This window comes from Neomonachus schauinslandi, chromosome 3, assembly GCF_002201575.2.
Source record: "Neomonachus schauinslandi chromosome 3, ASM220157v2, whole genome shotgun sequence".
In the NCBI taxonomy this organism is placed as follows: Eukaryota; Metazoa; Chordata; class Mammalia; order Carnivora; family Phocidae; genus Neomonachus; species Neomonachus schauinslandi.
The window spans coordinates 160,917,996-160,931,575 of NC_058405.1; the positions used below are offsets into that span (position 1 = coordinate 160,917,996).

At 35.5% G+C, this 13,580-nt stretch overlaps 1 protein-coding gene and 1 non-coding gene across 2 annotated transcripts in view; one reads left to right on the top strand and one right to left on the bottom strand.

The window, feature by feature from the left end:
• The window catches only part of NBEAL1 (neurobeachin like 1), a 173,884-nt gene that overhangs the window by 87,691 nt on the left and 72,613 nt on the right, over positions 1-13,580 (top strand). The window contains 7 exon segments of the mRNA XM_044913621.1: positions 694-782; positions 2,769-3,344; positions 3,669-3,844; positions 4,563-4,716; positions 5,007-5,135; positions 10,635-10,940; positions 11,038-11,187. Coding sequence (XP_044769556.1) covers positions 694-782; positions 2,769-3,344; positions 3,669-3,844; positions 4,563-4,716; positions 5,007-5,135; positions 10,635-10,940; positions 11,038-11,187 — 1,580 coding nt within the window.
• LOC123324538 lies at positions 12,985-13,199 on the bottom strand. Its single transcript, XR_006539881.1, has one exon. It is a non-coding gene; the product is annotated as a small nucleolar RNA U3 (small nucleolar RNA).

Sequence of the window (13,580 nt, forward strand, 5' to 3'; positions counted from 1 at the left end):
GTAGATTGGTAGTTGCCGGGGCTTGGGGTGGGGGGCAGATGAGTGAAGGTGGTCAAAGGGTACAAGCTTCCAGTTATAAGATGAATAAGTTCTGGGGATCTAATGTGCAACATGGTGACTATAGTTAATAATATTATATACTTGAAAGTTGCTAAGAGAGCAGATCTTAAAAGTTTACCACAAAAGGAAAATGGTAACTATATGAAGTGATGGATGTTAACTAACCTTATTGTGGTAATTATTTTGCAGTATATACCTATATCAGATCATCATGTCGTACACCTTAAATTTATACACTGTTTTATGGCAGTTATATCTCAGTAAAGCTAGAAAAAAATAAAGGATATCTATTGCTGACAGCAAGAAAAATAAAAATGAAACAATTATTTTATTATGTAACTATCACTCACAGTTCTTTCTTTGGCTATCTCTGGAATTTAATTTTTTTTTTTAATTTTTTTATTCTTATGTTAATCCCCATACATTACATCATTAGTTTTAGATGAAGTGTTCCATGATTCATTGTTTGTGCATAACACCCAGTGCTCCATGCAGAATGTGCCCTCCTCAATACCCACCACCAGGCTAACCCATCCTCCCACCCCCCTCCCCTCTAGAACCCTGTTTGTTTTTCAGAGTCCATCGTCTCTCATGTCTGGAATTTAATTTTAACTTTATTTTTTCCCACCATAGATCCTGCTATTAATTTCAAAGACCTGTTGTCTGTGGTATATATATCTCACAGAACACATATAAATGTCAGGGTGGTTATCTGCAGAAAGGTTAGTAAACTTTTAAGATACACTTTAAAAATGACAGTATTGTTATACTGTGAATAACTTTCATATTGAGTATTTTACACCGGGTATAAGTTTTAATTTCTGTTATTTAACACAATTTTATAAATAAGTAATTTAGTGTTTTGAGGTGAATTAACTCCATGTAATTATTAAATCAGCATAAAAATGTGTTCTTAGCTTTACATGGTCTCCTGGAAATACTCCCTTTCCACAGTAAAAAATTTATTACAAGACAATAGGTTTTTTTTGTCAAGAATCTTAATGATTATGACCATTTCAAATTCATATACCATATTTTAGAATTTCTGAATCTTTTGAACTTTATGGAAAAGTAACAGTGAGTTGCCTTCAATGCATCCCTCTAAGTCAAGAAATAGTTATCCTGTGTGCTTCTTCCTGATTATAGCCTCCTCTCTCTTCCACTAGCAATCACTGACCTATTTAATTTGCTTCCTTGCTTTTCTTTTTAATTTTACTCCCTAATTATGTTATTCTATTATTCCATCAGTAAGTCTGGATGTATATCTTTCTCTTTAACAGCTGTGTATAGTTTTTATTCTGTGGCTATTGTATAAAGTATTACCTAGTTCCCTCCCTGTTCATGGATATTTAGGTTGTCTCCTGTTTTTCTGTGTTAAACTTCTGTTAAGAACTTTTTTACATATATTTTTACTTGTTTTTGGTAATACATCTGTAGGATATAATCCATGAAATGGAATTGCTGTGTCACAGTATATTCACATACCACATTTTGATGGATTTTGGCGTATTGTTCTTGAAGCAGGTTATATAGATTGATCCTTTCCTTTCAGTTTGAAAATAGCTTTCAGTGCAGCCTAGTTTTTATCCATTACATGTATATAAAGTAGACATAAAATAAATCTTATTTTACAGAACTTTTAAAGTCATGAAATCATGAAAATTTCTTTACTAAGGAAAAAAATTGATATTCTGCATCAGTAGAGTAATGGTAGCTCACCGATAGGATTAGTGAGGAAAAGAACTACACGTCATTGTGACTCATTGTGACTTGTTGCTTACTGTCTCAGCGTCAGCATGCATTAGAGCCCGAGCTAGTAAAGTCCCTACCAACATTATTCATCTCCTATGACACTTGTCAGAGTTACAGATAAAAGAGATTCTCTGAATACTGGGAGCAAGAATTCTTTCCATCTACATAGAAGTTTATGGCTTTGTGAGAAAAATGTCTTAAAGATCTTAACTGAGTATCTGGCAGTGTTTGAGAACTTGTTTTAATCCAAAAAAAATGTGGAATCAGTTGGATAATAGAGATCATACACATTGACATGTCAGTGTCTATTCTTTAATTTCTGTTTCTTTTTCCAGCTAAATAGCAGTATCCATCTTGTTGGAATTAGTGTTTGTACAATATAGAGTTAACGGGAAAAAAATGTTTTGCAAAAGCAACCATTAACTTTGCCTGGAAAAAAAAATGAGATGGGGAAACATTCTTGGGAGATCTAGGTTCTATTAAAGTATCTGAGTGTCTTACTTACTCCCTTAATCCTAGGGCCAGGGGGGGCCTGGTACACAGTATGTATTCCGTATTTGCTAAACAAATGTAGTAGGTTCATGGAAGGTGTTTAGTTGAGAGGATATAACTTTATTACATTTTATATATACCTTCATTCTATTTATATTTTCTCTCTGATCAAATTAAATTAATAACATGAGTGTGTTGACATGTGGTGGATAATTTTTTTCCCCTTTTTATCTTTCAGCAAATATTTAAGTAGTCTGTACAATGAGTAATATATGCAGATTAGTTAAAAACACAGTGTGTACCCTACAGATAGTTTGTAATCCAGTTAACATAATCTTTTGAAAGTATGTCTTCCCACAGTTTCTCATTAAATTACTTTGTCTCTAAAATAACTGAAAAGAAAATGTTTTTGATGTGAAGTACTGTGTACTTTTTGATGAATTTTGTATTCTTAATCTTTGCAGATTTTACAGATTTTGCAGTCCCAGCCAGATGCAGCACATCAAATATCTCAACAAGTGGGTTGGCAAGACACTTTAGTTAGGCTTTTTTTAAAAACAAATTTTGAAAATGGAAATACTCTCCATAAGCACAGTAGGGCTATTTCAATGAAAGACAGTGATAAAAATTTCTCAGCTGAAGATATTAAGAGGAACTTTGATGAAAAGATCGATGAGGAAAGAATCAACTCTTTTGCCTCAGCTAATGTGTCTTCAGATCAGTGGAGTTTAGAGGATAGACACTCTCTAGACTCACACACACCATTATTTCAAGAAGATAGTTCTGTGGGAGAATTATCTTTCAAATCAGAGAATCAAGAAGAATTCTGGAATAATAACCCTTCACATTTGAGTTTAGATCTCAGTGGAATAGACTCATGTGAACTGAGTGACAGTGGAAGTCACATGCCAGACAGCCTGCCTAGCACGCCATCCCCAATAGAATCTACTAAATCATTTTCTGTGCATTCTGACAAAGAGAGCAGCGTCATAAATGATCCAGGCTTTGGTGATGACTTCTCTTTACTTGAAAGCCAAGAGGTAAAATTCCTTATTTGTCCATGTCTATTATATACTTCTAATCCTTAGGAATGTGTAATTATTAACAATTTCATATTATATTCATGTTCTAAGTCTCATGATCTAAGATTCTGGAAACCTTGAAGTCACTAAATTATATCTTGAGAAAAGCAGGTATCTTATTCATCCTCATATCTCTAGGGCCTACTTAGCAAAACTCCGGGTTTATCAAGACACTTTGAAAATATGTTAAATGATGATAGTCAGTATATGTGATGGTTCTTTTTGTGTGCTTCTAACACCACCTCCTTCCAATAATTTAATATTAGTTTATCTTTTTTATAGAGATGTGAGGAGGAGCTTCTTCAATTACTGACAAATATTTTGAACTATGTAATGTGTAAGGGACTAGAAAAGTCTGATAATGGTACTTGGATTGAACGGGGACAAGTGTTTTCAGCACTAACTAAACCAGGAATATCCAGTGAACTACTTCGACCCTCAGATGAAATAAAATTAATGTAAGCATTCAGTTGGTGATTTACTCTTTGGGAGTGGATGGGAGTCTAAAATAGTATTTTTTATTGAACATTTATTCAGGATTCAGTGGGTGTAGTGAGAGAAAAGGAAAAACTTCATGCTCAGCCCCTTTTCCTCTCTGTTGCCATTTTAGTGGAATCTAGAGAGAAATCCAAAAGTGTGAGGAGATTTAAATCTTTAGTTTGGGCTTCAGTGATTATATATTCCTTGTTTAAATTAGTTTTTGTAATATCTAAGCATTTGGTTTATTGTGTTCTGCAGTCTTGTCCAAGTTTGAGAGTTTCCATGCTGAGGGAAGCAAGTAGTGTTTTCATTAAAATTACTTCTCTAAAGCATTTAGAGTTCTCTGCAGGGCTAGACCCTCTGTGAGACATAATAAAGCTTTCTTTTCTTACCTTTCCAATTTCCAGTTTTAAAGAAACTTTTAAGTTACCTCATAGAGACTGGAATTTGAATTATTTCAATAGCTTTTTATAGTTAAATAGAACGATAACTTTTACTTTGTCTTTTGTATTATGTTTATTAAAGATAGGTACTTCAGAGATTAAAAAGCTGCTTCATTGTTATTAAATGTCCTCTGATCCCTGCCAGTGATAGTATATCTTTACAGACATATTAATGAATAACTGGGGTTTTTTTCATGTTTTACTATTTTTCTAAACTTAAAATGATTTTAAGACGATTTTGTTTTGCCCTTAGTTTGCTACAGAACATGTTAGAATGGACAGTCACAGAAAACAGAGAATCAAAAACGAATCCAGTAACTGCTGAAAATGCCTCCCGACTCATCCTGATCATACAGGACTTTCTGCAGTCAGAGGGCCTTGTTAATTCAAACATGTGGACTGAGAAGGTGCAGTAATAACTCTTTGATATTATTTTTCTGGTAGTCAAGGACTTTATTCAACAAAAAAAATTTTGTACCCCCCCTTTTTAGAGCATTAATATTTAATCAGAACAAACATGGATAAAATGTGATAGTTAACCAACTTTGTTAGTTATTACCAGGATAATTCTTTTGCCTTTTACCAATTGAATATTAAGCTAGTTTTGAAATATTTATGATGTGCATTACTGTTGGGGAAAACTCATCAGTAGACTTTAAAACAATGTTTTTATTTCTCAATTTTTCCCTTGTGATAGCTTTTAGACGATCTGATGCTACTCTTTGATGGTCTGTCAGTTTGGTATTCTGAAGGTCAAGTATGGGCAAAACTGCCTCAAATTCAAATCCAGTTGCTTCTAGGATTCATTGGAAGGGGAAATTTGCAGGTTTGTCAATTCTTTTGCGTTATTTTCTATACTTAGCATGCAGCATAGAAGTTATTTGTGTAATAACTAAATAATAATAAATTTTCAGTATTTTAATTTTTTTATTAGTTCCAAAAATATCCAGGATTTCCCTCTAGTTTCAGTTTTGATAATCAGAAAAAGGTTTCAGAGGCAGCTCATTGTTTCTCTCTGATGTATATGACTCAGTATAATTTTAAGTTTTTAAAGGATTTATACATAGCTTATACAAGGAGTCGTTACTCATATCATCTATATTTAATGTAGCTAGGAGGTAAACAGCCGGCCTCGCCTATTTATACATGTTTTTATACATGTGCAGTATAAGGCATTATACTGTAAGCATTCAGTTGGTGATTTACTCTTTTCTTTGGGAGTGGATGGGAGTCTAAAATAGTATTTTTTATTGGACATTTATAATTTTTAGGAAAATTATTTTTTGTTTCTTTCAAAATCTTTTTCTATTTCTTTATTAATCCACAGTTTTACATTATATCTCATACTTTTTTAATTCATTAAACACTGAATACCCACCAAGTATGAGCATTGTGCTAGGGTGTCAAAATATAGATAAATAAAATATGGACCCTAGGAATATTAATTATTTCTATTTTTAATTAAAAATTTTAAAGGTTGGACAAGTTCCACATGAATTTTAGTCTGTCATCTTTCTATTTACATTGGAGAACCTGGGCTGGATTAATCATAACATGTATCCCATTGCTATTTACCTGGCCCTTTTTATTTTCTTTTGATATTGGAATTTTAAGTACTTGGTAGGGGTGGGGATGGTTTATAATAAACATAAACTTACCGTAATGTTGATGAGAACATGGAGAGATTAAAATTCCATAAGGTTGCTGTATTTTTATTTATTTTTTTTATTTATTTATTTTTTTAAAAGATTTTATTTATTTATTTGACAGAGAGAGACATAGCGAGAGAGGGAACACAAGCAGGGGGAGGGGAAGAGGGAGAAGCAGACTCCCCGCCGAGCAGGGAGCCTGATGTGGGACTCGATCCCGGGACTCCAGGATCATGACCTGAGCCGAAGGCAGTCGCTTAACCGACTGAGCCACCCAGGCACCCCGAGGTTGCTGTATTTTTAAAAGGCCATAGTTTTCAATGGGTATTTTTTTTTTTTTTTCTAATTGTAAAAGTAACATGTGCTCATTATGGAAAATACACAGAAACATGAAGAGAAGAAAATAAATCCATCATCCCGTAGCCCAAGAAGAAATAACTGTCAATATTTTTCTATGCATAAATTTTTTTCAGATGATTGAAATCTTCACATATTTTGATAATGATAATATGAATAGTAATATGTTAATAACTTTTTAAAAATAGGATTTTTTTTTCTTAATCATAAAAGTAGAAGAAGTTCATTGTAGAAACATGGAAAATGCAGAAAAGCTAAATAAATAAGAAGATGGGCTTTCTGATACATGGATCGTGGAAGCTTGAATTGTGCAGCCATTCAAATGCAATCTGAAAATATATGAATTAGGTACTTAAAAAGATGATCACACTCTGTCTAGTAATTCTACTCTAAAACTATATCCTCAGATAGTAATCCAGAATACCAGACAACCTTTGTACACATAGATGTTCGTGGGTAGTATTCTATTTTTCTCTACCTAGAAGTAGAATGAGGATAGCTTTTGGGGCTTTTTCATTAATATCAGCCTGATGGCTATTAAAGCAGTTGCAGCAAGCATGCCAGGTAGTTATTTTAGATATGAGGACTCTTTTTTTTTTTTTTTCCCCCACTTCTAGTTACCCTCAGTGTTTATCTTTGATGAAGTTTCCATAAATAAAATATTTGTTTGTTTAGTTTGTCTACCATTAAATATCCAATGTCTGTCCCATAGTAGGGCTGTATAAATACTAGTTAAATAAAGATTCAAATGGGCACATGCACCCAATGTTTATAGCAGCAATGTCCACCATAGCCAAAATATGGAAAGAGCGCAGATGTCCATCTACAGATGAATGGATAAAGATGATGTGGTATATATGTATGTACAATACATACACACAGACACACAACACAATGGAATATTACTCAACCATCAAAAAGAATGAAATCTTGCCATTTACTACGAGGTGGATGGAACAGAAAGTATCATGCTAAGCGAAATACATCAATCAGAGAAAGACAAATACCATATGATTTCATTCATATGTGGAATTTAAGGAAAAAAACAGATGAATATAGGGGAGGGGAAGGAAAAATAAAATAAGATAACAGAGAGGGAGGCAAACCATTAAGAGACTCTTAACTATAAGAAACAAACTGAGGGTTGCTGGAGGGGAGGTGGGTGGGGGGATGGGGTAATTGGGTGATGGGCATTAAGGAGGGCACGTGAAGTGATGAGCACTGGGTGTTGTATGCAACTGATGAATCACTAAATTCTACGTCTGAAATTAATAATACAATATATGTTAATTAAATTGAACTTAAATTTTAAAAAAGCCTGAAGGCAAAACATTAATAGAGTACAGAACCTATAGATATCTTGTTTACCAGTAGTTAGTAACCTAACACATTTTTTACTAGCTAGTTGTTTAATTTTATTCTCTCTGGAATAAAAGCACAAAAGGCTGGGAAAGCAACTTCTTCCCGTAAAGGGGTTATAATAGAGCTTCTTCGCCAATCTGGCTACAAACTTGTTTTGTTTTGCTCATACTTACTAGTTAAATATCAGTATATAAGTACTAGGAGATGTCACATAAATGTTAACATTTCCTAGCTTGTCTCTAAAGCAGGACTAGGTGGTTGTTGATTTATTTAGTGCAGCATGTGGTCTCCATTTTGTCCCCAGTTGTCTTAACTCAGCCAGTGATGAGAATATGAAATCACCCGGAGGAGCTTTTTTAAAAATACCTTTGTGGGGCATCACCCTTAGTAATTATATCAAAATGGAGGAACTAGGGCATTGGTATTTTTTGTAATTTCTCAGGTGACCCTAATTCAGTACTCTTTATAGTGGAGGTAGGGGGGCCATATATATCCGTATATAGTGTGTGTGTATCCAAAATTAAGACAGTGGTCAAATAAATTATCTTGTATTCATTAAAGGTATCTTTATAATTTTAAATAAATACATAAGCTTATAGTTTATTTAATACCATGATATTAAGTTAAAAACAAAGCACTAGATATTCAACTTTCTATGTAAACAGTATTTTAAAAAACACGTAGCAAAAAAGTCCAGAATTATTAGCATTGGCATTTCCTGGATGATGAGATTTTATGTCCTTTTTTTCTTATATTTGTTGGTCTCTATTAGAATTAAGTTGCTTTAGTCACATTCAAAGACTAAAAGGAAGGATTGAGGAAAGTCTGAGGAGAGTTCTAGAAAAGTTTCACCAGTAGAAGCTTAAGTTAAAGGTACAAAAGTTAAAGTCTTGAGCCATCTTAGATATTATTTCCTCCAGTGCTATTTGCCTTTTTAAGGCTTGTGTGGAAAGACTGCCTAAGGTCTTTTATTGCCTTGGCCTGCAAAGACCTGTGCATACAGCTTAGACTAGCTTTTGAAACAAATACAATCATGAAGTGATGTCACATTCTGATACTTGACTCTTTTCTGTTGGTTTTCTTCATTTTGAAAGTAATAAGTTCCAACATTGCAACATAGTGTTAAGTGACGAGATAGTTTATATCATTTGTCCTACCATGGTTTTATGGCTTAGATCTAGCCTGGACATAAGGAGGCCCCATTTATGACCTAATTTACCTTCCTGTGTTGGGGTTAAGGCCAATGTTTAATGGTAATATAGAGGATTCCTTTGCCTGGGCTTATTAGTACATGTATTTTCCTTGGGAATTTTAAGGGTAGTGACATTTCTGTCAAGGACTCAGTCTCCCTTATACCTATCCTTTATGTGTCATAATGCTTTGATTCCAGATAACAGAAGCATCAACCCAAATTGACTGAGTTTAGGAGATTTATTGGCTCAGATAATAGAAAATTCTGTAGTTCAACTTAAGGCATGATTTAATCAAGGCTTCAGTTCCATTTATTTGCTATTTTCACAGCACTCCTTTCCCTCATGTGTCAGCTTGTCTTAAGCTGGCTGCCCTTGTCACAAAATGCTGCCAATAGCAGTTGATGCTACATGCATGCTTCCTCATTTATATCAGATAAAGAGAGTGCTTCTGGGGCACCTGGGTTGCTCAGTTGGTTATGCATCTGCCTTTGGCTCAGGTCATGATCTCAGAGTCCTGGAATGGAGGCCCTACTCAGCGGGGAGTCTGCTTCTCCCTCTCCCTCTCCCCCCTCCCCCCCCACTCATGCTCTCTCTCTCAAACAAATAAATAGAATCTTTAAAAAAGAGAGAGAGTGCCTCTTCTTACTGTCACTGTTGGTAGACGGTTCTTCATGGATCTCTCTTTTTTTTTTTTTTTTTAAAGATTTTATTTATTTATTTGACAGAGAGAGAGATAGCGAGAGCAGGAACACAAGCAGGGGGAGTGGGAGAGCGAGAAGCAGGCTTCCTGCCGAGCAGGGAGCCCGAGGTGGGACTCGATCCCAGGACCCTGGGATCATGACCTGAGCCGAAGGCAGACGCTTAACGACTGAGCCACCCAGACGCCATAAGAAATCCATAAGAAATCATGGATTTCTTATGTTTCTGCATATCTTATAAATAGAGACACTAGATGTCTTTGTTATGAACGATCTTTTTGAGGATGCAGGTATTGTGAACAGCTTTGGAAGACAGAGATTCTCTCTCCCTCCAGAGCAAAAGGCAGGTTTGTTTACTGTCTAGTATAATAAAGATAGTGTCTCCCTCCAAGGCAAAGTTCAGGCTAACTTACACCTGGTATAGAAGATTTAGGTTCCTTATGCTTGGGGTTCCTCCCCTATATTGCAGCCACTGGGTGTGCATGCATCATCTAGTCCTGTTCATCTCTCACCATGGGAATAACAGTTCAGGGTACCAGGGCAAACACTGATATTCTGGCTGTTGGGATTGCTATAGGTCTTTGTCTCTGAACCAGGAGTCCCATGTCTTCTGCCAGCATCTCTGAAACTGTGGCAGGCTCACTTATTATCTTGGAGGTAAGGCAAAATCTGAGACCCTTCACAGTTCTTGACAGTTATTATGTAAAAGTTCTGAACTTGAACTGATAAGGCCATCCCCAAATGAATCCGTGACAAAAGCAGCGACATGAGTTGACTGAAAGATTAGTTACCTGAACCACTCACTGTGGAAAGTGTTTGGATATTCTGTTTGGCTTATACCTTTTAGGACTTGTTGGAACTAGAGATGGAAGCATTCCCTTATCCTTGCAGACTATAAGAAGGAGTATAATAGATGTTGGGGTGATTAATTATCCACTCCTCCTTTTCTGTATATTCTGCTTTTATAATTGAGTTAAAAAAAAACCCAAAACTTCAGGAAGAGCCAGAGAACTTTTGCTAAATGTCTGCTTTATTCTGTTCTTTCTCACCTATACTGTTTTCTCAGGTTTGTGCAATGGCATCAGCTAAGCTAAACACCCTTCTTCAGACCAAAGTGATTGAAAATCAGAATGAAGCATGTTACATTTTAGGGAAGCTGGAACATGTTCTAAGTCAATCAATTAAGGAACAGACTGAAATCTACTCATTTCTGATTCCCCTGGTCCGTACCCTGATTTCCAAAATCTATGAGCTTCTCTTCATGAACTTGCACCTGCCTTCTTTACCTTTTACCAATGGTAGCTCTTCATTTTTTGAAGATTTTCAAGAATATTGCAGTTCAAATGAATGGCAAGTTTACATCGAAAAATATGTAAGTTTTAATCTATTTTGAGTGAGATTTTTCTAAGTTGTCATTTTTATAGAAGTCTATGTTAAATTTTCTGTATATATATGTATATATTTATAAGATCGTGCCTTACATGAAGCAGTATGAAACCCATACATTTTATGAGGGTCATGAGGACATGGCACTTTATTGGAAGAATTGTTATGAAGCCTTAATGGTGAATATGCATAAACGAGACCGGGAAGGAGGAGAAAGCAAGCTTAAGTTTCAGGTAAAAATTATTAAATGTTTTTATTTTTTTTTTAATTTTATTTTTTTTTTTTTAATTTTTAAGATTTTATTTATTCATTCAAGACACAGAGAGAGAGAGAAAGAGCACGAGCAGGGGGAGAGGCAGAGGGAGAAGCAGGCTCCCTGCTGAGCCAGGAGCTGGACATGGGGCTCGATCCCAGGACCCTGGGATCATATGACCCAAGCCGAAGGCAGATGCTTAACCATCTGAGCCACCCAGGTGCCCCTAAATGTTTTTAGTATCTAGTTTTTTTATGTTGATTTCAAGCTTTTAATATTCAAATAAGAGTAAAAACAAGTCTGAACTCTGAATACAAATGGTGTTTCCTGTTGTTAGAAAATTATTTCAGAATTGAGGGCTCCTGGGTGACTTAGTCAGTTAAGCATCTGCCTTCTGCTCTAGTCATGATCCCAGGGTCCTGGGATCAAGTCCTGTATCAGGTTTCCTGCTCAGCAGGAAGTCTGCTTCTCCCTCTGCCACTCCCCCCTGCTTGTGATCTCTCTCTCTGATAAATAAATAAAATCTTAAAATTATTTCAGAAGTGAAAGAAAAAGACTGATCAGTAACAATTAAAAAGTTAATGTCAAAATGTTCTATGCATAGTTGATATGTATAAAGTCTGTTAAGCTGATAGTACATATCTCTAAGGAGGCTGGGTATAGATCAGTGCTTAGAGAATATTTATAGCACTAAAAACTTGCTTTAGAAAAGAAGAAAGACCTCAAATTAATAATTTAAGTTTCTACCTGAAACTAGAGAAAGAAAACTAAACTAGTTTCCAAATAAGAAACTAAGAAAAGTAAGAGCAGAAATCAATGAAATTGAAAGCAGGAAGAACAATAGAGAAAATTAATAAAACTAAAATCTAGTTCGTTAAAATGTCAATAAAATTAGGGTACCTGGGTGGCACAGTTGGTTAAGCATCGGACTCTTGGTTTCAGCTCAGGTTGTGATCTCGGGTTGTAAGGTTGAGCCCCGCGTTAGGCTCTGAGTTCAGTGTGGAGTCTGCTTGAGACTCTCTCCCTCTCCCTCTTCCTCTGTCCCTTCCCCATTCTCTCTCTCTCTCTCAAATAAATACTAAAATAAATAAATATTTTTGAAAATGTCAATAAAATGTATAAACTTCTAGCCAGATTGACAAAGCAAAAAAAGAAAGTGAAAAATTGCCATTACCAGGAATGACAGGGGGATATCACCACTGACTCCACAGGTATCAACATGATAATAAGAGACTGCCACAAGCCAATCTATTCACATAAATAAGATGACTTAAATGGATAAATTTCCAAAACTTAATTCAATAATAAATTGATAGCCTGGATAGTCTTATCTATTAGAGAAATTGAATTTATACTTTAAAAACCTTCCAGGGTGCGTGGGTGGCTCAGTCATTAAGCGTCTGCCTTCGGCTCAGGTCATGATCCCAGGGTCCTGAGATCGAGTCCCACATCGGGCTTTCCTGCTCAGCAGGAGTCTGCCTCTCCCTCTCGTGCTTTCTCTCTCTCTCTCTCTGTCTTACCTCTCTCCCTCTCTCTCTCCAATAAATAAATAAAATATTTAAAATAAATACATACATACATATATACATACATATATACCTTCCTTTTTTTTTTTTGCCCCGCACCCTGAGCCCCTACTCCTCTGCTTCTCTCTTTGCCCCACTACTTGCGCTAGTGCTCTACCAACTGCTCATAAAACAAAAAACCCGTAAATGAATCTACGGCATGCAAAACCCCCATAGCACCCCTACTTTTAGTAACAAAGAAGTCTGCCAAAACCACTCAGACGGCATTCCTTCCCTCTGACTCCTCCAAAAGAGAAGGGAGAACGATCATCAAAGACAAAGGGCAGCTGCAAAAGCAACACCCAGAGCCAACTTCACTCTCAGGAATGGATACTACGCCTCCTCCTCGTGGTTTCGGGTACTCTACACGCTCAGAGAAACCTCTCTAGTAACAAACTATAGAAGTGATCCCTGAAAGTATAGTCTAAAAGGGAAAACTCCAGGCCCAAGTGGTTTCACTGGTGAATTCTGTTGAACATTTAATGGAGAAATAACACCAATTCCTCATAATCTCTTCAGAAAACAGAAAAGTGGAATCACTTCCCAACTCATTATATGAAGGCAATATTATCCTCTTATTGAAACCATATGAAAATAGTACAAGAATACACCTGAAACTCCTGTAACACTGTATATTAATTATACTGGTTAAAAATCACAAAAGTAGTACAAGAAAACTACAGTATTTCTTGGGAACATAGATGCAAACCAGATCCAGCAATATATAAAAAAATAATAAATTACACCAGGTAGTTTATCTTGGGAATGCAAGATTGCTTCAACATTTGGTAATTAATCAATATAATGA